Below are 27,861 nucleotides of genomic sequence, written 5' to 3'. Positions count from 1 at the left end.
TGTTTTATATCTAGTGACAAATCTGGTGCCATAATACATTTTATATACCGATATATTTTTTTTCTGGTGCCATAATACCAATATATACCTATATATATTCGTGTCGTATGACGTATGGTGTGTTGTTTATGCTGATAGATGATGAGGTTATAAAGATCGCGAATTATTTATTAGCGCTCGTACGAACACATTCATACGAGAAAAAATTTTTGTGAACAAACTCAGAAGCTCATGTTTCAAAACAACCTTATCATTGTTATTTTCTCGTGAAAATGGCCAGGATAAAAAAATGAATTAACCAAGAAAAAAAATTCTGTGAAGCGGCTATATAGATAAAGGAGAAAGAGAGATAAGTGTTAATGGTGGTATGGATTTTCTCCATCAGATGCATAAAAAGACAAAAAAGCCACGTACAGTGATAACATCTGCGGTGAAGTCAATTCTCGATGGTATAGCATGACTTGGGGGAGTGATGCGAGCGGTAGAGGGTAACTGGTCCGTCGTTGAAGAGACTCAGTTCGTTGATGACATGACTTATTCCAACCCATAGAGAAGGGAGAAAAGAGCTCGTTTGCGAGGTGGGATTGTCGTATTTTTAGGGTTACGCGTCGGTTCGATTGGAGACAATCTATCGACGATGCGACGAACACAGAACAGGCGTGGTTCACGTACTTGTTCCTGGAAAACCACGGTGGCTTCTCGTATGCTGAAAGTAAAACAAAAAGCAAACTTTTCTGGAGGGAGAAGAGAAAAAGATATCTCGGGGTAGGGTTGTAAAAAAAGAAGAAAATGTTAAAAGAGGGGAAAAATACGAGCTAAATCAAGGACACGAGCTCGTTCAATGAATGGAAAGAAACTAAAAAAAAAGGTGGAGGTGGTCCTCAAGAACGAAAGAGAATATACGAGAGTCCGGAGCGATTCGAAGCTATCAAACCCCCATTCATATGAATTTTTCTGCACTACCAAGCTTCGATTTCCTTTGACTTGCTTCTCTCTTCTTTATTTTGCAGGTATGTGCACGCGCGCGCCTGTGTGCGTTTGCGTGTCTCTCCAAGGACATTTTTATTGTCCAACACCACAATGTAACGACAGTAATAGAAATGTTAAGATTCATCGATCTTTTGTTGATGATGATTTTTTCACGTGATTTTATGAGGTCACGATTAATGCTGAGTGTAGCTGAATCCCGTTAAATACTTTTTTAAAGTAAAAATAGAACGCCAAGTTTAAAAACTCGCTGCTCTGTTCTTACTCGGAAAAGAGAAAACTCAAATTAAATACGCTACTGTAAAAAAAGTGAGACAAGTACATTAACTTCCCCCGAAAGAAGCCCCACATAAAGTTGTAAAATGAATAATGAAACCGATGAATGAAAAGCATTAATAATCAAATTCATTAAACTTATTAACCCTGAATGGTACGAGCCAATATGTTACCGAAAATCGAGATAATTTTTTTCTGAGGGTTTTCGAGGTTGCTGATTCCATTTTCATGTGATAAAGCATGAAATTTTCGCAGTGAAAAATTAACAAATTTCACCCTGAACCCTTATTTTTCACATTTTTGGGGGTAGCGAATTTTGTTTGATTTCGATGAAAGAGTCCAGTGTGCTAAAAAACTAAAAATTTTCATGTCATATAGCATGAAAATCCATTGAAATAACAAAAAATTTCACACTCAACCTTCGATTTTCCCCATTTCCAAGGATAGTGAGGTGAAAATTAAGTTCAAAAATCGACTCAGTGACCCAAAAAACCATTCTATACAAATTTTTGTCCAAATCGGTTGAAAATTGAAAAAATTATTTCAATATGTACACATATGATACAAAACCAGAATGGGCCCGACTTATTTTTGTACATATATGATCCAATACCAGTCAACCGGTTAAATTAATTGAAAGTATAGTTGTTCTACACAAAATAATCCGATAAAAATAAAAGTTAAAAATAATTATAAAAAAAAATTCCGATACGAAAATAAACTTCAAACGAAAAAATATTTAATTGAAAAATAAAAATTTGATTGAAGGAAAAAAACAATTGAAACATAAAATTAAATTGAAAAAAATTTCACTGAAAAAAAAATTCAAAAGAAAAAAATTGACCGAAGTACTTGGCAAATGTTCGTTCACATAATTCTTATTATAATGTATTGATCATTGCCACAAACTCGCCAAGTACTTCGGTTAATTTTTTTCTTTTCAATTTTTTTTTCAGTCAATTTCTTTTCAATTAAATTTTTTGTTTCAATTTTTTTTCCTTCAATCAAATTGTTATTTTCCAATAAATTTTTTTTTTCGTTTGAAGTTTATTTTCGTATCGGAATTTGTTTTTATAATCATTTTTAACTTTTATTTTTATCGGATTTTTTTGTGCAGAACAACTATACTTTAAATTAATTTAAAAAATATTCATTTAAGCTTAATAAGTTTAATGTATTCGATTATTGATGATTTTCATTCATCGGTTTCATTAATTTAACAATGTTTTGTGGGGCTACTTTCGGGGATGTATTTGACTATTCATGCTTTTCATAGGTTTCATTTATTTAACAACTTTTTGTGAGGCTACTTTGGGGGAAGTAAATGTACTTGTCTCACTTTTTTTACAGCATTTTTGCTGTTTTTTGGTGGGGATTTGTCGACTTTTTGTATGGAATTCATAGCTGGTGTATTAAACATGTCAATTTATTATGTAAGTACTCGGATGATGCAAAACGATCAGTATTTTTCCCCGTGTTATAGCAAAGTATGGCGATATGTAGTCTAAAATAGTTTGCTCATGAAATAGTTGCTTGGTAAAAAATATTATTTTTAGTTTGTTCCAAAAAAAAAACACGTAACTATTTTTAGCATTCCTCGGCCAACTTCTTTTTTCAATTTTAGCATCATCTGTAAAAATTCTTGTAGAAGTACCTGTTCTCAACATACTTGTATAATGACCTTCGAAAACGGTTTGACCGTGATGCAATATGGCACTTTTGATTTTATATTTTTGGCTGAGGCTCTCGCTGAGACTATCTTTTCTCTGAATAAAATGATTCGCGGTGGTGGGGGTAAAATTGGCATGTCATCTTCTAGAAATGCAGAACTCAGGAGATGTTTTGTAAAGCGAAAATTAGTTTGGAGACTAATTTTCAAAATTCCTTTTCAATGAGCCCGAAACCAACACGATCAGCAGCGTAATTGCTGAGAAAAAAGGGTGGAGCTCAAAATGTAGAAGAACTAAAAGTAGAACGACTGATATTTCGAAATTTTTAAATTCGTCGTATCAAAATCACGACGCATAAGTAATTCGATTATTTTTTCTCGACAGACTATTTAATAGATTATGTATTTAAAGTAATATTTTTTCTTTGAATGCGCATTGGTTTGAACATATTTATTCAGACCATCTCTTTTTGAATGCGGAGAATATAGAACGTAACATTGCAATAAGTTGATATTTTCCGAATTCCAAAAAGAAAGTGCTTGTTTTCCAGAAATACCAAAATATTGATTCGCTAAAAGTCGCGAGCGAATATTTCGAATGAACAAAACTTCGATTTAAGAATGGCGAACGCTCGAAATAGCGAAGTTGAAATAGCGAAGTTCAAAATAGCGAACGATACGTAACATTATTTACAAAAATGAACACATGGCGGCGCCCCTGTTCATCACAAAGTTGGAATCAAATACGTATTTTTTGTACATACATTAGAAATATACATGATGCCTAACATGGCTCTAATATCCAGACATCAATCATTTAGCATGAAGTTTGAATCAAATTGAAAAAAAATATTTTGGTGACGCGTTATCATATCTGGATGGGGTAAAATCTTTTATTGAAGTGAAAAAAAATGAATAAAAACATTTTGAAGGTTCAAATCTTTTCTTTCTTCAAGAAGACCTCATTATCGCGTTCATCAATGTTCAGTCATTCATTGACGCAATGAAAAATTACAATTATTCTCGGAATCATATTAATCACAAAAAAGTTTTCAGATGAAATATTTTTTTCGAAACAGTTAAACCATTATGTTTTCATAACTTCCTAATAAATCGTTACAAAAAAAATTAGTCGTGGCGTCGTCAGACTTATTTTTGAGCATTGTTTTAGTTATTGAAAAAATGAAATTCTTCTCCTATCAGAAAATGTTTAAAAATAATGTAAAAGTCACGAAATAACGTGATTTTTTTCTTTTTTTTTATCTCGAAATTTTTTATTGTATCAATAAAAGAATAACCTGGAGAATCCATTTACTAAATATGTTAGGTATTAACTCACTATCCGAACAAAGAATCGAATACTTCGGCGAAAAACAATCCGAACTTTCAACTACTGTTCTTTTCTCATTTTTTTTCTCTGTGATTGTGCTTGCACTCGATACATTATTTTGTGAAAACTGAATCGTTTTTTGCTGAATCACGTGTTTGAATTTGCTGAAGTCTGATCTCAAAAACAAAGAGCTTTAGAATTTTCAATTGATTATATCGATTGACTTTTGAAATGATTCCATACGGAGATTAAATTATTTTAAATTAAAAAATGTTAAAATATTGAGTTTTAGAATTTTCAATTGATTCTATCGATTGACTTTTGAAATGATTCCATACGGATTAAATTATCTGAAATTAAAAAATGTTAAAATATTGAAGATTTTTAAAATTTTGTTGTTAGGGTGTATGGATATTGAATGATGGGACATGGGTATCAGAGAACACAATAAAAATTGCATATAATTTCCTCACATGTAGGAAAATCATGTATTTTTTAATCATTTATTTATTTTTTTTTGTTCAAAATTCGGTGGGTTGATATATCCTTCGGGGAGCTTCGGATGCTTCTGTCCGGCATACCGGACAACGCCGCTCTAGAAATTGATTCCATAATCTATCCGCACACTCGGCGCAGCAACAACAATGCCCGCACGTCCAATAGAGATGTGTCGCTCTCGCCAATAAACACACCTTGCACGAATCTAAAAAAAAGTTGTAACAGGAAGTACACAAAGTTCCATGCAATATAATGTTCATTATGATATGTGAAAATGATATAGACGTTTCAAGAAGTGCAAACAAACAATGTCAAATTGCTGTGTTGGCTGCTCGCATGATCAGATGTTATGCTTCGGAGGGTCTATCTCCGAGCGTCAGGTTTCATCTACTATCTTGATAGGTTCTTTTCCAATTTTTACAGTGTAATTTTAGCTATTAAAAAAATAATAATCTTCGCAGTATATTAACAAAGTTGGCATGAATATTCAATCAGAATTACGTATCAAATGGACAAAAGAATGAAGGGCCCTTTCATTCAAGTGCCAAAATGATCCGACGTTCGATCGAATATTAACGGCTCAATTCTGTTACTACAAGTGTTCGAAAATCCCTATGATCTATTTATGAGAGGTATGTGCGCTACTCGTGGCTCTAATCCAATCTCTGATCACGGACTTGGAATTGTGTTAATATCGTATTTCCCTGTAGCTCATGGAACAAGCACTAGTAAAACCGTAGGCCACATTAACTCAGATGAGAAGCGGCCCCAGGGATCACTAATACTTGGATCAAATGCCGATTTTACCGGGGGCCACGTTGACTCCGAAGAGAAGCGGCCCGACGGACTGTCGACATTCGTGAACAATTTTTCAGGTGGAAATACGAATATAGTATCATTACCACATTTCCCTCCAGCCCATTATAAAAGCATTAACGAAATCGCGTTAATTCCATTAACCGAATTCATGCACATGAAACAAACATTAATGGCACCTTAGGCCACGTTAACTCAGAAGAGAAGCGGCCCTAAGTGTCATCAACACTTGGATCAAATGCTAACTTCACGGCGCGCCACGTTGACTCTGAAGAGAAGCGGCGCGACAGATCTGCCGGCAAAGACATGATCGGAATTTCATGAAAGATTTATGTACATAAGATAAGTATGAGTAAAACCGCGGGCCACGTTAACTCAGATGAGAAGCGGCCCTAAGTGTCACTGATACTCAAATTCAATGCTGTCTTCACCGCAGGCCACGTTGACTCCGAAGAGAAGCGGCCCGACAGGTCTACCAGCATGGTACATAACGAAAAAAATTCAATGAGCAATTTTGTATACGGATAGGAAGGTAGATACTGATCGGAGTACATAGTTTGTTCAAAATAAACTTTGAAGATAATTTTCCCCCTCTCTCCGGCTTTGCCACGTTGATTCGAGCGAGCAACGGCCTTACGAATCATTGGTACGTAAAATAAACACCGATTTCAGGACTGACCACGTTGACGACAAATAAACGTCCAGATATGAGGTCCGACATAAAAGCACTCTATCAACTGCATTATAATATATAATACAATAATTGAACAAAGCGTTTTATCAACTGATAAGGCTCCATTATTTACTTTCAAAAGTTGAATTAGACTATTTATCCGAATTGCAATGATTACCTAGCATAGCTGTAATTCTTGGCTTTCTATAATTGAACACCAAATAATACTAAAATAGAGAGTTGGAATGGATTATCATAAGTATGCATTGAAAAATGATTTTATACATACTACGTGCATATTCATCTTGAAACGTTAATATCATTGCGGGTATGAGTTATTATTGAAGATATCGGTTTTTTAATTTATGAAATTCATACGAAGACGAAGGAGTGACAAGATGTATTATTACAAAAACAAACTAAAAATTGACATCTAATTCGAGGTATTAATATTTCGAACTCAAACGTTCGGTTGATATGAAATAACTCTTGGAGGAACAGTGTGTAAAGCCATCATTGTGAATACAAATAATCTTTCAAAATACTAAATAAATTTTGAGATTTATATAAAAAGTGGTAAGAAAAAATTTTACCGCACCCTCAACAACCCATCTTTACAAATATATCAAAAACGGTATGATAAAAGCATTTTTTTACAGGAAATTATATTTGTTACAATTTTCATCGGAAACATTTTCTTTACAGTTCATATTGTTCTACATACAGTCATTTGCATAAAATCAATTGTAACTTTTGTTAAATACCGTGATAATGGTTTAAGATGAAGAAAACTGGGCGTACTGTAGCAATTGAACTTGTAGAGTGTATTGGACGTATTGTTAGAATAATTGAACTCGTATTCTTAAATATTAAAATAGTTCAGAGGAATAGTAAATATTCGTAATCGCAATATTTGTTGTGGAAAAAAAACTGAAACCAAAATATTTAATCGATGTTAAGAGTTGCTATGTTAAAGAAGAATATGAAATATACGAGATTCCGTTTTATACCCGCTCTAAATGCATTTCGCAAGCAGCTGAGTTTTCCCTAGATTTTTTTTTAGTTTTTTTATGTTGAATATTTGTCTAATCCCCCAATAATGCTTTACATTTTCGTTTTCTTATTTGTGAAAGATGGCCACGTTTTCTGTATACGTCCGCGAGCATATTTTTTTCCTCCCCCCCTCCTTCCACTCCTCCACGCCTTTTTGACATCAAGTTTTTCTTTGGTTTCGCTGTTAGGACTTTAAATAAAACCGATCCCATATCACAGCCTTGCCGAACTCTCATTACCATCCCCAAGTCATCCCCCCCCCCCCCTCGCTCCACTTCGCCGCTTTCTGGGAACATAGTTCCAAATCCCATCTCTGTGGCCAGTTTTCTCCTATTCTGACCCTCTATCTAGCTTCCATATTTTTTTTATACCATTTGTTCTGTCCTACTCTTCCTATCTTCGATCCCAATGTCATCGCATCTTATAAATCTTATTTTTTTTTGTCCTACTGTTTTTCTTCTCATCACATAGTACTTTACCCTTCCAAGTGTGTATTTGTCCCTCACACCCTACTTCTTGTTCATATTCTCAAAGCTGCTCGTAGCGTCACTCCTCCAATTTTTTTTTTGTATTTTTCTTCGCATCACCCTCCCCTCTTTTTTTTATCAGTTTCCGATTCCCACTGCCTTCATGCTCTTACTCATATTTTTCGTCCACACTTTCATATTTTGCATTATTTTTGGTACCCGAACCTCTTCGAAGTACACTATACTATACTTCAATTTCAATAATTATTTCTCACGCAGAAAGACTCCCGTATCGAATTTATGAAAAATCTTATGCTCTACAAGTTCCAATATCGCGATTTACACCCCTTACCATTATCTAGATATTTCATGAAATAACAATTGAAATCATACAACTAACTTTCAGTTCGTAGTAAAAAATGAGCTATAGAAAGTAAGTTTGAGCTTTCAATGAATATTTCAACAAAAGAAACAAGTGTAGATATTTTGCTATATATTTGTAATTAGTGCGAAAATTGCATTAATAATGATGCTGTTACCATCATTCTCCTCGCTATGCAAGCGGTCTCCGGCTTACTGAGGCTGCTCCTCCTGCATTGGAATGGATTCTTCCATTGATCCTCCATATAAACGCGCCACTGCTTTTTTCCTCATCTCTGTAATTTAAAAAAATCTGTAATATAATTCCTAAATCATTGATTATCCTTGTCGGAATATCTTACCTTTACGGCGCTTGTTTCTTTTTTGTTTTTTTTTTTTAATTGGCTCGGTTGAAGGACCTGCGAGAAGTTGTTCGCTCATCTCCGAACTTCTTCGTCTTCGAGTAGGGTCTACTGCTGTAATTATCAGTAGATGTTATATTTTCAAACATAGTATTTTCTACTTGTCTACGTGTACTTGTCCCGACGATAACACAAAGTATTTCATCAACAGCTGATGATTTCGGACTATTTTTTGATTCTGAACAAAAGCGTTCCCAATATAGAACCGGAATTGGATCATGGAAGTGTTTTTTCTTTGTAATAATAGAATAATATTTACCAATATCTCTGGACTGGGGAACTTCTCTCGTTTCTTCCATAAAACCACCATCGTTTGCTCGTTCTTGTGGTTCGTTTTCTGCAAAAAACAAAAGTACATAGGGAATCGGATTTTCACTTACCAATTAAATAAATACAATAATAATGATTATGAAAATTGTTTTGTAAAAAATTACCATTAGCATCGAGCAAAGAATGTTCGTTCATGTCACCATCGTCAGAGTCTTCTATCACGATCGGTTCATTTTCTATCAATCAAATGCATAATGTTTAATTCTTTCATTTTGACATTTTTGATCGTTTAAATAAAATCATTAACATGTTTTTTTTTTTAATAGTCGTTACATCAAAAAAAATGCATTGACGTCTAATAATTACCGATATCTGTGGGCAGGGGAGCTCCTCCCGTTTCTTCCACCAAACCATTATTTGTTCGTTCTTGTGGCTCGTTTTCTGCAAAGAACAAAAGTACATAGGGAATCGGATTTTCACTTATCAATTAAACAAATACAATAATAATGATTATGAAAATTGTTTTGTAAAAAATTACCATTAGCATCGAGCAAAGAATGTTCGTTCATGTCACCATCGTCGGAGTCCTCTATCACGATCGGTTCATTTTCTATCAATCAAATGCATAACGTTTAATTCTTTTATTTTGACATTTTTGATCGTTTAAATAAAACCATTGACATGAATTTTTTTTATTAGTCGTTACATAAAAAAAATGCATTGACGTCTAATAATTACCGATATCTGTGGGCAGGGGAGCTCCTCCCGTTTCTTCCACCAAACCATTATTTGTTCGCTCTTGTGGCTTGTTTTCTGCAAAGAACAAAAGCACATAGAGAATCGGATTTTCAGTTACCCATTGAACAAATACAATAATAATGATTATGAAAATTGTTTTGTAAAAAATTACCATTAGCATCGAGCGAAGAATGTTCGTTTATGTGATCATCGTCGGAGTCCTCTATCACGATCGGTTCATTTTCTATCAATCAAATGCATAACGTTTAATTTTTGCATTTCGACACTTTTGATCATTCAAATACAATTATCGATACGAGTTTTTTTTAATAGTCGTTACATTAAAAAAAAAATGCATTGACGTGTAATAATTACCGATATCTCTGGGAAGGAGAGCTTCTCTTGCTTCTTCCTCCAAATCAACTCTTTCTGGGTCATTGTCTGCAAAGAATAAGTGCACATAATTTACTCGGTTTTTAGTTTCAGATCAAACAGCAACAATTATGATCGTTATGATTTACGTCGATAATGAATGTCACGTTGTGAGAAATTGTCATTGTTCTGCAATTTTTGTTGCTAGCTCCATATCTTACTTTACTATGTATTTTAGTGCAACATTTTGGAAATATTTTGTTTCGGCCTTTATTCTTAGGAAGACCGAAAATTATTTCACGAATATTGACATACACAGGAACAACATTACTCTCTGATATCTCTGATATTTCAGATTACATCGTATTATATACCGTTTTGTTCAACTGCATTGTCCAGAAGCCATTGCGGTGGCTCTTCAGCAAAGATGTCTTGCTCGAAATCTGGATCTGGAATAATTTTGAGGAGATAGTATCTCGAGTATTTAAAAGTTGTTCTTAAGCTTCTATTGATTTAAACAACAAAATTTACCTGACGGTCTAATCGGTGGCGGTTCTTGCAGCTCATCTATTTCATCAACTTCCTGCTCATTTTGTTCTTCAGCAATCAGAATCTCAATATTTCCCTTTAACGCTGCTGCTTTTTCCAAAAATTCGTCAGTAGTGATCTCTAACATATGGAGTTCACGCCATGCTAAATGAACAGTAAATAAATGAATTGAGAGAGCTTTAATGTAATGTACTAATTTACTTTCAATATCAAGTATAATGGGAGTTGCAAATTAAAAAAAATAAAAAACGACGAATTTTGCGTATTTAAAATTAAAAAAATATATATTATTAACGCAATGGAAGCTTTTATAAGGTTTTTCTGCTTGAATATTGAACAATATCTTGCGTGCCGGCCGATCTGCCCATTGTTCTTCAACCGTCCGATGTCCGCTCGAACACTCGACTGTAACTTTAGCAGTTTGCCTGTCGCAGAAAATATCATTAATTTTTATGATGTTGTTCTCTTCATTGTTGCTGTGAGATGCTTATGATTGAGTTCGACCATTGAGTTATATTTACCAACAAAGTCCCATGCTCCGGGACGCGTTTCCATTCGATGTTTGAGGTGGTTGTGATAAGACTCAATGATGTTGTTTGTTCTTCGGCTGAGTCCGTATACACTAAATCCCTCCGGCTTCACGATTCCGATCCAATACCGAGCGTAATAATTACAGAACGGGCCCAACTGACAAGGAACATCACTTTGGTGTCCCCCTCCGATTTTCTTGAAACTGCTGTATGTGAAAGAGCATTCGAAAGTAAGAGACACGTATTTTTTTTTATCGGCGGAAAAACGGTTTTAAGGGGTGAAACCACCCTTGAAAGTAAGGCATGTCAGGGGGTGATTTTGCAGTTTCACCAGCAAGCACTCAACAGATTTTGATAAAACCAAAACCAAAATGTTTCTTATCTGAAGTGATGAAAAGTTCACCCTGTGCACGAAAAAAAAAAAAAAAAACAGGGGGTTAACCACCCTTACATTCTTATATTTCTCACGCCACAATGAAAAGGAACGAATATGATGGAATGAAACGGGTTCTATTTCCATGAAAACATGAAAATAAAGTTCACATGTTTTTGCATTTTTGCAAAATAGCAGTCTTAAGGGGGTAAACTACCCCTTTTTTGAATTTTCGTACTGTATGTGGCTTATTTCTGTTTTACATGTTTTTGCTGATTCGAAATATTATAATAATTTCGAATCAAGATTTTCTGAGGTATCAAAGTCAATACAAGACTCTGAAAGTGTGAATCTCCCCCACTCGATTTTCCTCTTTATTCGCTATTTCAAAATTTCTCCCTGCATTTCGTTCAATTTGGTTGCTCTGCATCGAAATTACGAATTCAATAATTTTAGGAACGTATAATGATCGTATTGACCTCAATCTTGGCGGGCAAGGGAAGGAGGAGGGGAGCCATTTGATATTTACTACGATTCAACTTTGAAGTCTGAATAAGTCTATGCTGTTGATCTTGTTTACTAACGAACATTTTTTAAATGAAACTTCAATACACATTAACAATTCATTAACCGTCTCATAGTATAGAATCGGATTTTATTAGATAAGTACATATATCGAAATAAAATATAATAAAACCTATCATTTCCAGCAATTATGGCTCATACGTTGTACAATAATGATATTCATCAAAAAAATGTTTCAAACACAAAGATTTTTTGCACCATGCACATTTTATAATCGCTATATTATTGCAACCAGGTATTTCACAGTGTGTTTTTGATTGACCGAACCCAAAATCAACAGGATTTTCGAAATATTCCGGTTTTTCCGTAATATAATTACTTTTAAACCATGAATATTTGAAAAGATTGATATAGCGTGGAGATGACAATTGATTGTGGGCCAAAGATTGCAGTTTGATTATATTATTCCTCAAATGTAAATTTATATCAGCATCCACTAATAGAACACTATCTGAAAAATGTCGTACAAAATTTTTCCATATCCTGAATCCAAATACATCAAGCGGTTGAATTTTTCCAGTTGTACCTTTTGGGATAATCATTGTGATGATTTTTTTATCATGAGGGGTGGCTTCACGTACAACTTTGGGGCAGTGTCCACTCCAGGAATCAATCAGTAATACATTGTCACTTCCAACATTCGGAAAAAAAACTTTTTCCATCCAAATTTTAAAATGATCTGTAAACATATAACAAATTATATATTTATAACTATATTTTGGAAAAAGTTGATGCACCCTTAACGATAATACGCACCGGAAGTAAGTTTCCCAGATTTCGATGCTGTTACTATGACGTTATCTGGCTTAAACAATTCGTTCGTTACTCTCGGTCCAAATTCACCTTTTGCCTCCTTTAATACTATGAAAAGTGGAGAAAGTAGTTTCCCGTTGGCATTTATTGTTGGCTGAATCGTGTAGCTATGGGTCGTTGAAGACACTGATTGTACAACGCATTCAACTTTTTTCGATCCTTCCATCGCTAAAGTTCGTGCTGAATGGATTTCCAGTTGAAAACCGCTTTGGTCCGAATTATATACATTACTTGACCCATACTTTTCTATTAGTAATTTAACATCTTGAACAAATTTGTCCGCATTTGTTTGCAGAAGCGCTTCTTCCTCCACAGTTTTTCTCGTTATAAATTTATTAATTTTTCTGGAAACAATGCGATGCGATTTCTTAAATTTCCATAGCCAGTTATGAGAAGCTTTGAATCGTATATCTTCATGGCCTATTTCTTTCTGTGCCTGTAGAGCCCACTTTCGAAGGTCAATATCATGAACAATGACACCCGCGTCTACAGCAGTTTTCATATTCCGTAATGTGTATTCAGAAATTCGAGCAAGTTTTTCTTTATATGTACCACCCTTGTTCAGTTGTTGTGCCCAGCGTCGTAACTGCCGTATGGATTTTACAGATTTGTATTTTTGTTTGACGGTTTCAACACTGTAATTCTTTTTTTTACCAGATCTCCAATATTCAACAGCTTTTTTTTTATAATCATAGCTCAGCTCATCGTCACCAGAACAAGCGTCGGAATCGACATCATCATCCTTTTGCCATATCATATCTTCAACAGCAATTGCTTCGAACTCTTTAAATGGTTCTTGAAAATCAAGAGTTTCTTCCTGTATCATCTCAATCCCGTTGTAATCTTGCATAGAATCGATTAAAATTTTTTCGAAATTCTCCTTCATCTCTATTTCTGCATTATTAACAGGAGTTTGTGCAATGTTCATAGCTTCAAATGTAGCCAGTAACAATTTGATAACGTTGATTGGGTTGACTTTCATGCTGGTAAAAGTAGTAGGCACAATACACCAAAAGCACAGAAAAAGCACGCACGATTTGGAGCTCACTCAAAAATGCACTAGTACAATGCTAATGGTTACCGCCTTCGAAAATAAGTATCGAAAGAAAAAAATATTTATTAATCTCACGATGCCTGATAACGTTTTTATCTGATGCATGACTCAAGAATATTCGGAATGACTAATGTTATTCGGTGTGTGAGAATGCCAAAAATATCAGGTGATCATAACTACTTGATAACATTTTTATCTAGCACAAACACCGGGATCATATGTCTACGCCTCTATTTTTCCGCCAAAGTTATGAAAGTGTTTTATAGAGGCATTTTTATCTGTAGCATGGTACCTATTCATTTACGTGCAGTTTACAAGCTTTCTATGATCACCGAAAAAGTAGTTGTGAGAACTTCCCCCCCCCCCCCCCCCCCCCCCCCCCGCCAAACCGACACCATCCAGGTCAATACGAGTTTTATATGTTCCTAAAATTATTAAATTTGTAATTTCGATGCAGAGCAACCAAATTGAACGAAATGCAGGGAGAAATTTTGAAATAGCGAATAAAGAGGAAAATCGAGTGGGGGAGATTCACCCATTCAGAGTCTTGTATTGACTTCGATACGTCAGAAAATCTTGATTCGAAACTATTATAATATTTCGAATCAGCAAAAACATGTAAAACAGAAATAAACCACCTACGGTACGAAAATTCAAAAAAGGGGTAGTTCACCCCCTTAAGACTGCTATTTTGCAAAAATGCAAAAACACGTGAACTTTATTTTCATGTTTTCATGGAAATAGAACCCGTTTCATTCCTTCATATTCGTTCCTTTTTATTGTGGCGTGAGATATATAAGAATGTAAGGGTGGTTAACCCCCTGTTTTTTTTTTTTTTTTTCGTGCACAGGGTGAACTTTTCATCACTTCAGATAAGAAACATTTTGGTTTTGGTTTTATCAAAATCAGTTGAGTGCTTGCTGGTGAAACTGCAAAATCACCCCCTGACATGCCTTACTTTCAAGGGTGGTTTCACCCCTTAAAACCGTTTTTCCGCCGATAAAAAAAAATACGTGTCTCTTACTTTCGAATGCTCTTTCACATACAGCAGTTTCAAGAAAATCGGAGGGGGACACCAAAGTGATGTTCCTTGTGAGTTTTTAAAGTTCCCGATAAATTATTTCGCAGATCCCGGAATTTTGCAACAATGCGATTGGCCGGCAAGTACGCTAAAGCCAAAACTTTCTTAAAAAAAGTTTTTAACTCCCGACTGCCCGCAGGGCCAAAAGACGGGAGTTATGCGTTTCACTGCGATCAGTGGGTGGGGGGATATTCCTTTGTCGCCAGTTTTCTCGAAAACGGTGATAGTTGTCTTAACCAATTTTGTGCTTGTCCTTCTGTGAGTGGCAGAGAGTGTTCTAAAGCAAATTTAATCAAAATCTATTAAAACGAAATGGCACGGCAGAATCTCGTTAAAAGTTTGTTGAAATGCGATTCATTATTAATTTTATGTTTGTAATAATAGTATAGGTTAGTTCTTATTCCGAATGGAACTCGTTCGCTGGAAGAATAAGTGGGAAGTAAAAATTGCCGTCATCGAATGTAAACTGCAGAGTTATTTTGGAAGCTTGAACATATACATTATGTACAATTTTTTTCATTTATCGATACACAATAATATCCCTTCTATATTGCGGAATAATTTGTTTCCGTTTTTTATTAAATTAGTGCAATTAAGTAAAAATTACTTGAAGTTAATTCTCTCAATTCCCTCTGCATGAATGCTTGTGATCCATCGGTTCTAGACAAGCTCTGACTTTTATTTGAATAAACAATTTAAACGGAAAGTGATGGGCCGGACAAGTACTTTTAACACATATTTAAACATAATTTGTATCGATCCAATCGACGTCGAATTTTGTGAATAATACCAGAGGATCCTGAAAGTCTGAGAAGAATCGATTTTCTTATAAGTCTCTGCCACCATAGAGTAAGAAATGACTAGCTTGCATGTGATTCTTTTGGATTTGAAAGCTTCTTAGAACAATTCAATAATGTCAAAATTTGGAGTTACTAATAAAATACTTGTCCACCGATTGATATCATAAATTTTAGTGCTGCACGTAATTCAAATGGTAACTTTTTTCAATTCATTAGAAAATACTTGGCCTCGAATTAATATAATAAATTTTAATGCCGCACGTAAATTAGATGGAATTTTTTTCAGTTGATTTAGCTGTTCGAATCTCATAAGAAGAATGAGGCATCGGTTTCCAAAATGATTTCAAGCGCGATTTTTCGGTTTATTATTTTTTACTTGTTATTTGATTCTTTTGACACTTTAAAAAATAGATGCAGATTAGTTTTTTTTTAATATAACGTTTTTTCAAGATTTGTAAAATTTTTTTCGAATTGTTCTGTATTTTTTTTTATGAAATAATTTTTTTTACAATTGAAATAAATTTTGTTTAAAGTTTTTTTTATGGGTGGAATTATCAGCAAACAAGGGACCATCAATGTACTTGTCCCAACCTTTTTTTTCCCTAGTAATAGTTTGCGTACGTATCAAAACTCTAACGCGGTTATAATGCAATAGATATGGAAAAAAATGAGTTTAGGCTACAATAAAATAACATATACGAATAAACAAGTATATGGCAAACACGTCGCGCGCGCGTGCGAACGCGCCGGTATGCTAAACGAGGTTAGGATAAACACTGGGTGATGACACGATGAAGACACACACGTTTATCGACGATCGAAATGTGCAAAAATAAGATAAAGATGCATAATATAGAAAGGAAAATTGATTACCTGTTGATACAAAGATACGATGCCGTGGCGATTACTATATACCAGTCGTCCATATACCCGCGCGGGCTACACACCCCGCGCACAAAGGCCACACGTAGCACGCACAGACTTGTCACTGCGCCGCGGTGTCGCGATATATAAATAAATACATATATTGCACGATCGACGAACAAAAAGAGTCTCGTCAGTATATATGCGGTGGCGATGTATGAATCATTAACTCGCGGACGTATTTCAATGATTATTAAATAAAACGAAATGACCGAAATATAATTATATAAGTGGAGGTGATGATGTCGGCGCGAAACAAGTCCACTTTTATACACTTATGAAAAAATGTGAATTATCAGACCACACACACGACGACGCGACAAAGACGACGATGACGACGAACGCGTAACGTTTTCTCGTTCTTCTTATCCTTCTTCGCCGTTTGCACATGCGCCACGGCGGCTAGCTATATATCACACTTGTCCGTGTACTAGCCTCCTGCGCTGCTGCGGTGACTCTACCGGTGAAACGTCCAACTGGTGTTATAGTTCACGCACGCGGGGGAAAATTCGACTTTTGTAACAAAATTGTTACAAGTCGAATTTTCTATTTTGTAAAATTTTGTAAAATCGAATACATATTTGTATTGATTTTATGTATCTGTGCGCCACTCCGTCTTTTTTTCCACTGCGTGAGTGAAGAATAACACCTGTTGGACATTTCATCGGTAGAGTCACCGCAGCAGCGCAGGAGGCTAGTATACGGACAAGTGTGATATATAGCTAGCCGCCGTGGCCCATGTGTAAACGGCGAAGAAGGAGAAGAAGAACGAGAAAACGTTACGCGTTCGTCGTCATCGTCGTCGTTGTCGCGTCGTCGTGTGTGTGGTCTGATAATTCACATTTTTTCATAAGTGTATAAAAGTGGACTTGTTTCGCGCCGACATCATCACCCCCACTTATATAATTATATTTCGGTCATTTCGTTTTATTTAATAATCATTGAAATACGTCCGCGAGTTAATGATTCATACATCTCCATCGCATATAGACTGACGAGACTCTTTTTGTTCGTCGATCGTGCAATATATGTATATATATATCGCGACACTGCGGCGCAGTGACAAGTCTCTGTGCGTGCTACGTGTGGCCTTTGTGCGGGGCGTGTGTAGCCCGCGCGGGTATATGGACGACTGGTATATAGTAATCGTCACGGCATCGTATCTTTGTATCAACAGGTAATCAATTTTCCTTTCTATATTATACATCTTTATCTTATTTTTGCACATTTCGATCGTCGATAACGTGTGTGTCTTCATCGTGACATCACCCAGTGTTTATCCTAACCTCGTTTAGCATACCGGTGCGTTCGCACGCGCGCTCGCGCGCGACGTGTTTGCCATATACTTGTTTATTCGTATTTCTTATTTTATTGTAGCCTAAACTCATTTTTTTCCATATCTATTGCATTATAACCGCGTTAGAGTTTTGATACGTACGCAAATTATTATACGCATTAAGTCCACAGAACACAAGACTGATGAGCCGTATCTCCGGACCGATGGTGTGTGATGGAATTCAGGAATAACTCAATTGCTTCTGTTCAACGCGTCGCTTTCAAACATTTCATCCGGCGCATATCACTACGAAAGGAGTTTGATGCTTCATCATTTGTACGGTATACATACGAAATTTCTGCCTCGGTGGGTTCATTCGCAGCCCCAGGCCACTGTTTTGTTCTTCAACCTACTGGTGTACAGCGAGTGAAAATGTTGGTAAGAATGTGCCCCATTTTATGAATCGATTTTGTGTTGAAACATTTAGATAGAAAATTTCTTACCATGTGGGTTCATTCAGATCGCTTTCTGTGTTGTGTTCTTTGCCCTACCGATGTACAGCGAGTGAAAATATTGGTAAAAATATGCCATATTTAATTAACCGATTTTAATTTGAAACAAAATTGTGGATTGTAATCGTAACTAAGAAATTTTTGGTTCATGATTTGAATTGTGTAGATAGAAAATTTCTACCTCTGTGGATTCATTCGCAGCGCTTTCTCTGTTCTGTTCTGTACCCTACCGATGTACAGCGAGTGAAAATATTGATAAGAATATGCCATATTTAATGAACCGATTTTAATTTGAAACAAAATTGTGTATTGTAATCGTAACTAAGAAATTTTTGGTTCATGATTTGAATTGCGTAGGTAGAAAATTTCTGCCTCTGTGGATTCATTCGCAGCGCTTTCTCTCTTCTGTTCTGTACCCTACCGATGTACAGCGAGCGAAAGTATTGGTAAGAATTTGCCATATTTAATGAACCGATTTTAGTTTGAAACAAAATTTTGGATTGTAATCGCAACTGTAAAATTTTTGGTTCATCATTTGAATTGCGTAGATAGAAAATTTCTTACCAAGTGAGTTCATTCGCATTGCTTTCTGTGTTGTGTTCTTTACCCTACCGATGTACAGCGAGTGAAAATATTGGTAAGAATATGCCATATTTAATGAACCGATTTTAATTTGAAACAAAATTGTGTATTGTAATCGTAACTAAGAAATTTTTGGTTCATGATTTGAATTGCGTAGGTAGAAAATTTCTGCCTCTGTGGATTCATTCGCAGCGCTTTCTCTCTTCTGTTCTGTACCCTACCGATGTACAGCGAGCGAAAGTATTGGTAAGAATTTGCCATATTTAATGAACCGATTTTAGTTTGAAACAAAATTTTGGATTGTAATCGCAACTGTAAAATTTTTGGTTCATCATTTGAATTGCGTAGATAGAAAATTTCTTACCAAGTGAGTTCATTCGCATTGCTTTCTGTGTTGTGTTCTTTACCCTACCGATGTACAGCGAGTGAAAATATTGGTAAGAATATGCCATATTTAATGAACCGATTTTAATTTGAAACAAAATTGTGTATTGTAATGGTAACTAAGAAATTTTTGGTTCATGATTTGAATTGTGTAGATAGAAAATTTCTACCTCTGCGGATTCATTCGCAGCGCTTTCTCTCTTCGGTTCTGGACCCTACCGATGTACAGCGAGTGAAAATATTGGTAAGAATATGCCATATTTAATGAACCGATTTTAATTTGAAACAAAATTGTCGATTGTAATCGTAACTAAGAAATTTTTGGTTCATCATTTGAATTGCGTAGATAGAAAATTTCTTACCAAGTGAGTTCATTCGCATTGCTTTCTGTGTTGTGTTCTTTACCCTACCGGCGAAAGAAAGTATTGATAAGAATGTGTGTAATTTTTTGAAGGGATATTTCCTGATTTGTGAAGGATGGAATCGTGGATAGTTGTGTGACCGGGTGAAAGAAAAAAAGAATGAAGGCGAAGCTGTAGATTTCCGTGTAAAAATTAGTCAAAAATATCACAGTTTTAATCAGATCGAAGAGTTCACAATCGAAGTATCTCGAAGAATCCACAGGTGGCCAATATGGCGGAGAGGTGTTCGAAGAGAGCCGTTACGAATTCGATTCCGATAGTGAAGGAGAACTTTAGATAATGCCGGAAAACAATCGAAGTGAACGTTTTAATTCCACGGGCGTAAATCGCAAGACTAAAACGCGCACTCAATTGAATTAGATCACGAATGATTGAAGATTGGGAAGTAGAGCTAATTAAAAAGCACGTGGTGTCTTGCACAACGTACCGAACCGAAGAGAGAGAGAAGAAGACGCCGGTCACAACCGGCACGGCGAGCACGAGGGAGGGGAGCGCGCGCAGAGGTGCACAGCACCGCCGAGCTCAAGCGAGAGACCGACCGTCGACTGAGGGCCTCCCACGAGAGAACGGCGAACTATGCCCTTTTCTGAACAATGTGTCATATTTATTGAAACGATTAGAGGGCAAAGAAAAATTGAATTCCAATGCAACTAAGACTGTGAATCTTTTGAAAACGGATACGCGCGAGGACGGATATTTTATTTTATATTATTTGAGCATTCATTTAACATCATTTCAGTCGCGTCAATTGAAACTTTCTGCCTCGGAGGGTTCATTCGCAGCGCCAGGCCTCTGTTTTGTTCTTCACCCTACCGGTGTACAGCCAGGGAAAATATTGGTAAGAACGTGCCATATTTAATGTAACGATTTCAAGTTGAAACAATATTCAATTGAACACGGGTACTGATCTTCGCAACGGTCGAAGAAGAAATTCTTGGCTTTCGTTTCAATTTTATTGCATCACTTTAATTAATACAAAAAATGAGGTGTTTTTTTCGCACGCAGCGGCTTCGTCGCCGTTGCCGTCGTGTACACTTTAATTCGGTTTTTAAGAGTGAATTCGTGCTAGATATTGTTGCTACAATATTATAGACTCGATTCATATTGCTAAAATGAACTGCATAGTTTGAAACTTAAAATTGTTTCGCAGGAATGCATCAAAAGATGACGATAGATGATTAATGACGTTAATGTTGGACTTTTTGTTCTATGCCAAGTATTAAAATTTCCCAAAAAATTTTGAAGGTACAATTTCGGTGGGAATTAAAACAATAAGCGTGTCGAGCTCCGAATCAATATGGAACCAAGGACGGCGAACGAGAAGACGTACAAAAGTAGGAAAAGATATTGGCAAAATATTGATGCTTATACAAAACTATTTATGGATACGTGCAAGAGATTACCGAAAGAGGCCGATTATGCGCAATACAAACTTATACCGGTAAGCGATGAAACTTGATAAAGAATCTGGGGAAAAACACGTTGGTCAAGGCTGAGAAAATATTTTAAACGTAATTTTCTCGGGAAAAACGGGGAAAATGTTTGTACTCGCACCAGCTCGTAAAATTATTTAGAAACCAATGGTGTAACGCGCGACTGAAAATTATCTTCCGACTTTCAACAATATTTTTTCATTGTGAACAAATTTATATTTTTTCAGACGGTTGAGGATGGAGAGCGGCGGCGGCGGCGGCAGCGAAATGACGCATCGTCGAGTGCAGAGACAAGACGAGAAACCGCCAATGACGACGAAGCGGAGCAATATGAGCAATGCCATGCCGTCAGCGGTGAATCGTCGAGTCGTAACAGCAACACCGACGATGATTCCGCGAGTAGTATGAATGTGAGTGTACCACATGAGAATGAAACGTATGAGAGCGAAGATAATGATGATTACGACGACATTAGCCAAATTTCGAATAACAGTAATAGCGAAGCGAATGTGCGGTATTGTGGTAATTACAATAGTAATACGTTTGTAAACGGCAATGATAGCGAATCTGCCAGACCATGAGACGAGTAGGACGGTGGATGACGGAACACGGACTCCAACTGGCAACGGAAAAGACGGAACTGACGTTTCTTACGAGAAGACGCATACAGACGATACAGCCCATGATAGTGGGGACACACGTGACTGAGACCAAGGGGGAAGTCAAGTACCTAGGGGTGACCCTCGATACGAAGATGACCTTCTGGCCTCACATACAGAAGACAGCCCGGAGGGCGGCAGAGAGGATAGCATCCTTGAGCCGCCTGATGGCAAACACGACGGGACCGAGACCGGGGAAACGACGACTGTTAATGGCGACAGCTCACTCGATCCTCCTGTACGGTGCGGAGATCTGGGCAGACTCCCTGAAGACAAAAAAGTATTGTAAGACGATGACGATGGTACAGAGACAGGGCGCGCTGAGAATCGCCTGCTCCTACCGGACAGTCTCTGCACAAGCAGTTCTGGTGGTGGCGGGCGTGATACCCGTGGATCTACTTGCCTTTGAGCGCAAGAGGATCTACGGGAGCAGCGCGGACATAGGACGGAAGAACGCGGCAATCGCCGAGCGCGAAAGGACGATCGACGACTGGCAAGGACGGTGGACAAACGAAGACGCCGGTAACTGGACGAAACGACTTATACGGGACCTGAGGCCGTGGCTCGGAAGGAAGTTCGGGGACGTGAATTTTTACGTTACCCAGCTCTTGACGGGGCACGGTTACTTCCGACGGTACCTCCACAGAATGAACAGAGTACGGACACCTGACTGTAAGTACTGTGGACATGAACGAGACGACGCGGAACACACGTTTTTCGTGTGTGACCGCTGGACGAGACAGAGACAAGAACTGGAAATAACAGTTGGCAGTATTACCCCGGAGAATATCGTCGGGGTAATGCTGCACGAACCTGAGTGGTGGTGCTTAGTCGCCACCTACACGGAAACGATACTGCGACGTAAGAATGCGGACGGCTGCTTGACGGATGACTGAGTAGACGGAGTGACGCGACGTTACGATAACGGTGGGACAGAACGGACGAACGAACACAGACAGAACCCTCAGTCAGAAGTAATATCAACATAGTCCCTGGCTGGGGGGAAGGACAACAAGGAGGTGGCGGTTTTAGTGGGTAGGCCTGTTTTTTTGGGAGTCCCACATACCCATGTAGTCCGTAAGACTACATGGAATCCGTAAAAAGGATTTCCGCAACTCCTTGGTAAAAAAAAAAAAAAAAAAAAATAGCGAATCTGATCGTAGCGACGATGAATTTGTAATTACCGATGAAAGTTCGAGTGACGAAGAGACGGCAGTCGCTGACGATGAAAACAACGACTGGTGGAGTAATGAAGGCGTCATCGATAATAATGTCGTTGACGGGAATGGAAACGGTAACGACGATGAACCACCAGCGGCGCCATTACCCGAAAAACGAAGGCCAATAATAACTATGCAAAAGCATGATCGCAAAATCACAATGTTTATTACCGTTATCGCGATGGCTGTACGGCATGTCTTGAGCGTTATAGCGATATTATCGTTTTTTAAATTTTTGAACAAGTTTGAGGAACGAAAAATGTTTCCCGAGAAAAAAGGAACAATGTGGAAGAGGTTAGGTATGAGGGAAGATGGTTTCCAAACCCGTCATTTGTATTGTCGTAAGTGTCTAAGCGTTATCGGAACAGGAAAGTCCCCGATTAAAGATTGTACTTGTAAAATCTTTGGACCGGGAAAACCATTGAATACGGTAGGATTCTTCTTATCGTTAAATTTGATTGAACAAATGAAAAAGACGTTATCGATACCGGATTTCATAAAGCTTCTTAGATATCCGCAAAATCGTAAACGACGGAACGGCTATGACATGAACGACATTCACGACGGAATGGCATACAAAGACTTGCAGAAACCGAGACGTTTTTTATCAAACGAGTGGAATTTCTCGTTCTCCCTGAATACAGATGGGTGCCAGGTAGCGAAATCGTCGAGTGTGAGTGCATGGCCTGTATTATTAATTATTAACGAGCTGCCACCACACGCGCGAAAACGTTTCATGATGTTGGCCGGCATTTGGGTAGATAGAGTACATCCGGATTTGAATGCGTTCATGAAACCGATTGTCCAACAGCTTCGTGAATTATATTGTACCGGCATTAATTGAAAACCTAACGGAAGGGATACCGTTTGTAGTAAATTCTTAACAATTATCTGCTGTGTCGATTCCGTGGCGCGAGCGAGTCTTCTTAACATGACAAGATTCAATGGAAAATATGGGTGTCACATGTGTTATGTGACAGGACGAAGGTGTAAGATCCGTAGTCTGGATTGGGTATACCCGGATATCGCAATCGAATTTCGGACGGACGATGAAATTCGTAATGATATGGAAACAGCAATGATGGGCAAGCACAGGGTACGGGGATTCATTGGTAATAGTATCGCGAGATACATTCCTGAATTCAGTCTTCGTGATGGGGTCGTCATTGATTCCATGCACAACATGTGGCTCGGGGTAGGAAAGAAGTTGACGCAATTGTTGCTCAATGCGAAGGCGAGTGATTCGTGGTACTTTCGCAGTAAAGAGAGTCTGGAAAGGCTTATAAACCAGTGACTGACGAAAATACGTACGCCAAGCAGAATAGCGAGAAAACCACGTGGCGTTGATAACTGTAACGTATGGAAGGCGAATGAATGGCGGAATTGGATTATTTACTATTGTGTACCGATTCTGAAAGATATTATCCGTGACGAATATTTACAATTGTTTTGCCACCTATCGGAAGTGGCGCATATTCTATATAACGAATGTATTAATATGCAACAGATTCGAAGGGCTCGATGGCTCATAGATTTTTTCGTTGAAGACTACCAACGATTAATGGGACTTGAGAATATGACGTTTAATTTGCACATACTCAGACACGTTCCCGATTGCGTAAAGAATTGGGGCCCTATGTGGACTCACACATCCTTTATATACGAGAGTTATAACCGACAAATTTTGCTTTCCTTGAAAAGCCCGAACAGTCGCCAAACTCAAATAATGAATTATTATGTACTCAACGATTACATGCGAAACATAAAAAACGAAGCGAACTTGGACCGTGAGGTTCAAGAAATGATGAACGAATTCTTGAATATGGGTTTGAAAAATAAAAATTCGCTTTACGACAAGTATGGGAATAACGCCGATTTCGAAGGCTTAGGCTATCGTGTCGCTCGCGAACCTACCGCTGAGGAAGTTACCCTTTTGCAAAACCAAAACGAAAGGTGCAACGGCCAATTGAATGTTTATAAGAAAGCGAATATTAGAGGCGTAGCTTACGCCAGCGACCAAGGTGATACAGGTAACGCGAAAAGTTGCGACAAATACATATTCACGAAAGGCGATCTTTTTGCTAAAATTGACGCAATTGTTAGCTTCGAGAATGATGAAAATACGACGGTATATGAGACATTCGTAACATATATGGAAAGTACCGATAACTATTGCGGAGCGGAACACTTACACCGATTGGTAGAATCGACGCCGGGTTTTGTCAAAGCTGAACACGTATTTACACCGGCTATCATGATGGTAGTGGAAAAAGAAATTTATGGTGTAAAAATGACAAACGTTTGGGAAACGGATTGAAATTAAACCATGAAATGTACAAGGGAGGCGTCGACGGCAAAGCGTGATATTTTGTTGTGGAAAAATATAATATGATTTACCGTTTGTCGCGTACGTATCTACCGATATTTCTTATTGTCAATAAATCTGAAACGAGTGAACCATCGCGAGTATTCAAGTTGCGAAATTATTTCAAATGTATCGCCGAAATTCGTTCATTATAAAACACTACTTATTAAATGTGAATAAAAGACGTCTTCGGCAAAGCGTGATATTTTTTTTATGGAAAATTATACTATGATTTACCGTTTGTCGCGTATATTATTTAATGATATTTTTCATTGGCGATAAAAAGAAAACTTTTGTATTAAACTTTGCGCTATGTCAAACGCCGCTGCATACGTACGTCATGTAAAAAGTTTTTATATTCATTTATATATTGCAAAAATAAGGTTATTCACCGATAAGCAATTTAATTTAAGGAATATGAGATCTCGAAGGTTTTTCTTTAAATTTTTAATACTCTGTTGATGTAAAAATAAAATATTACCATCTTTTGTATCATTCATTATATCCAGACATCAGACCTGCAGTCAACTTTTCTGTTCATTGAAATCGAATGTAGTTTGCAAAAAATGCATTCAATTTCCAATGAGCGAGAAGCGCGAACAGCGGTTCAACAATCCTCGGTTCCGAGGGTTGGACAACCGTCGAGCGAGAAGCGCGAACAGCGGTTCAGAAACCCTCGGTACCGAGGGTTGGACAACCGTCGAGCAAGAAGCGCGAATAGCGGTTCAGAACCCTCGGTTCCGAGGGTTGGACAACCCTCGTCAAGAAGCGAGAATAGCGGTTCAGAACCCTCGGTTCCGAGGGTTGTACAACCCTCGTCGAGAAGCGCGAATAGCGGTTCAGAACCCTCGGTTCCGAGGGTTGGACAACCCTCGTCGAGAAGCGCGAATAGCGGTTCAGAACCCTCGGTTCCGAGGGTTGGACAACCGTCGGTGAGAAGCGCGACTAGCGGTTCAGAACCATCGGCTTCGAGGGTTGAACAACCGTCGGCGAGAAGCGCGACTAGCGGTTCAGAAACCCTCGGTTCCGAGGGTTGAACAACCGTCGGCGAGAAGCGACAAGAGCAGTTCAAAAACCCTCGGCTTCGAGGGTTGGACAACCGTCCAATCAGCTAACCGGAAGTGACGTCACGGGTTGGACAACCACTGACAAAATGGGTTGGAAAATGTCCCAAATAAACCCTCGGGTTGGTAAACCCTCATGTCTCCGGGTTGTCGGGAAGTCAGGGATGTGTCAACTGAGATAATCTTTCAATTAAACCAAAGTGCGCGGAATATTGTCAAGTGTAAATATATCGTCGGTTATTGCATGTATATATCATGTGTAATAATGTAGGTTATATATGCGAGTTCCCTTTGATAGCTGTGTCGTAACGAACCGGCCGGTATTTGACGAAGTGCGGGACAAATGTAACAAACGTTCGCACAGTTAGTGAATAATAATATAAATAAGGCAAATCAATTTATCAAAAATAGGTCTGGAAGTTGTAAGGACAAATGTTCGTCAATCTATAATGTGTCAAAATTTCTTTTTGCGATCTGAAATATTATGATTGATAATTAATAAAACAAGAACACACGGAACTGTTAGTATATAATGTGAGAAACTCCAATCGAATAAATGTTTTCGAATTGATTTCTTGTGTCATCATTATTTTTGAATATTCCCATATCATGCTTCCTATTGAGTTTGGCTCTGCTCTTTCCGATCCTTGTTTTGACTCCAGTGGTTTGCAGCGGATCTATACATATTATTAATTCGTTGCCTGAGATGTGTCCTCTGATTTTCTACTACTTCTTCATGCTGATTGTGGTAACGTGATTCAAGAGGTTTTCAACTATGATCATCAATTGCACATATTCTACATCAGATTCTCAAAACAGTTTCTGGTCTTGATATAAGTGTAGTTATTCTTTTTCCACCTGGCCTGTCGAGTAATAAATTTTTAAACTTGTTCCAAAAAGTCTTTGGATGCTTTTTTGCTGATAATATGAAAAGTCGAATCTTCGGAATTCGGTAGACAAACACAAATGTAGACAACAATACTTATGGAATGACGTGTATGTTGAGTATGATTCCTATTCTGCAAACTGCAAATGTGGAATTATTGGTGAAAACATTCATTACGATAAGTCTACAGTTGCTCAGTTTTGGATGCGATTAAGTATAATGCCTGCCAACATCAGGGAAACCAACAGAATTTCTGAATGTTATGTGCACTATGTCATTTTAATGTAACATCATGACTTTTAACAACTTTTCACTATAATACTACAGATTTGAATCATTGAAATACAGCAAAAATCTGCAAACTATAAAATGTATATATTGTACCATTTATTTTACTTTTTGACTCTCACTGTAACAT

General features: G+C 37.4%; 2 protein-coding genes across 7 annotated transcripts; one reads left to right on the top strand and one right to left on the bottom strand.

The window, feature by feature from the left end:
- Positions 1-4,774: 4,774 nt before the first annotated feature.
- LOC122407544 (histone chaperone ASF1-like) lies at positions 4,775-17,277 on the bottom strand. Of its 5 annotated transcripts, none has more exons than XM_043413838.1 (14): positions 16,590-17,277; positions 11,002-11,216; positions 10,463-10,905; positions 10,306-10,380; positions 9,935-10,000; positions 9,732-9,803; positions 9,560-9,634; positions 9,360-9,431; positions 9,188-9,262; positions 8,986-9,057; positions 8,811-8,888; positions 8,492-8,605; positions 8,309-8,425; positions 4,775-4,965 (listed from the first exon to the last, which is right to left on the bottom strand). In XM_043413838.1, exons 3-13 carry the CDS (start codon positions 10,605-10,607, stop codon positions 8,343-8,345), a joined length of 927 nt encoding a protein of 308 aa, XP_043269773.1. In that variant the 5' UTR covers positions 10,608-10,905; positions 11,002-11,216; positions 16,590-17,277; the 3' UTR covers positions 4,775-4,965; positions 8,309-8,342. The 5 variants fall into 5 exon arrangements, with proteins under 5 accessions (XP_043269773.1, XP_043269775.1, XP_043269774.1 ...); XM_043413840.1 differs by having other exon boundaries at positions 8,492-8,602; XM_043413839.1 differs by lacking the exon at positions 11,002-11,216 and having other exon boundaries at positions 10,463-10,624.
- A 418-nt stretch (positions 17,278-17,695) lies between these two features.
- On the top strand, positions 17,696-25,981 carry LOC122407913 (uncharacterized). Of its 2 annotated transcripts, XM_043414396.1 has the most exons (6): positions 17,696-17,817; positions 18,101-18,354; positions 20,556-20,654; positions 21,062-21,257; positions 21,477-21,659; positions 24,109-25,981. In XM_043414396.1, exons 4-6 carry the CDS (start codon positions 21,114-21,116, stop codon positions 24,208-24,210), a joined length of 429 nt encoding a protein of 142 aa, XP_043270331.1. In that variant the 5' UTR covers positions 17,696-17,817; positions 18,101-18,354; positions 20,556-20,654; positions 21,062-21,113; the 3' UTR covers positions 24,211-25,981. The 2 variants fall into 2 exon arrangements, with proteins under 2 accessions (XP_043270331.1, XP_043270329.1); XM_043414394.1 differs by lacking the exon at positions 24,109-25,981 and having other exon boundaries at positions 21,477-22,485.
- The last annotated feature ends 1,880 nt before the right edge of the window (positions 25,982-27,861 follow it).

Source organism: Venturia canescens, chromosome 3 (assembly GCF_019457755.1).
Source record: "Venturia canescens isolate UGA chromosome 3, ASM1945775v1, whole genome shotgun sequence".
Taxonomy (NCBI): Eukaryota; Metazoa; Arthropoda; class Insecta; order Hymenoptera; family Ichneumonidae; genus Venturia; species Venturia canescens.
The sequence above is the reverse complement of the archived record's forward strand: the minus strand, read 5'-3'. Positions and strand labels throughout refer to the sequence as shown.

Bases quoted from the DNA above. Each gene is read 5' to 3' on its own strand.
- LOC122407913 (XM_043414394.1), top strand. From the start codon at position 21,114: ATGGAACCAAGGACGGCGAACGAGAAGACGTACAAAAGTAGGAAAAGA. The intron at 21,258-21,476 runs GTAAGCGATGAA...ATATTTTTTCAG, and splicing joins CGCAATACAAACTTATACCG to ACGGTTGAGGATGGAGAGCG.
- LOC122407544 (XM_043413838.1), bottom strand. From the start codon at position 10,607: ATGTTAGAGATCACTACTGACGAATTTTTGGAAAAAGCAGCAGCGTTA. The intron at 9,804-9,934 runs GTAATTATTACA...TTTGATTGATAG, and splicing joins TCTCCTTCCCAGAGATATCG to AAAATGAACCGATCGTGATA. The intron at 9,058-9,187 runs GTAATTATTAGA...TTTGATTGATAG, and splicing joins TCCCCTGCCCACAGATATCG to AAAATGAACCGATCGTGATA.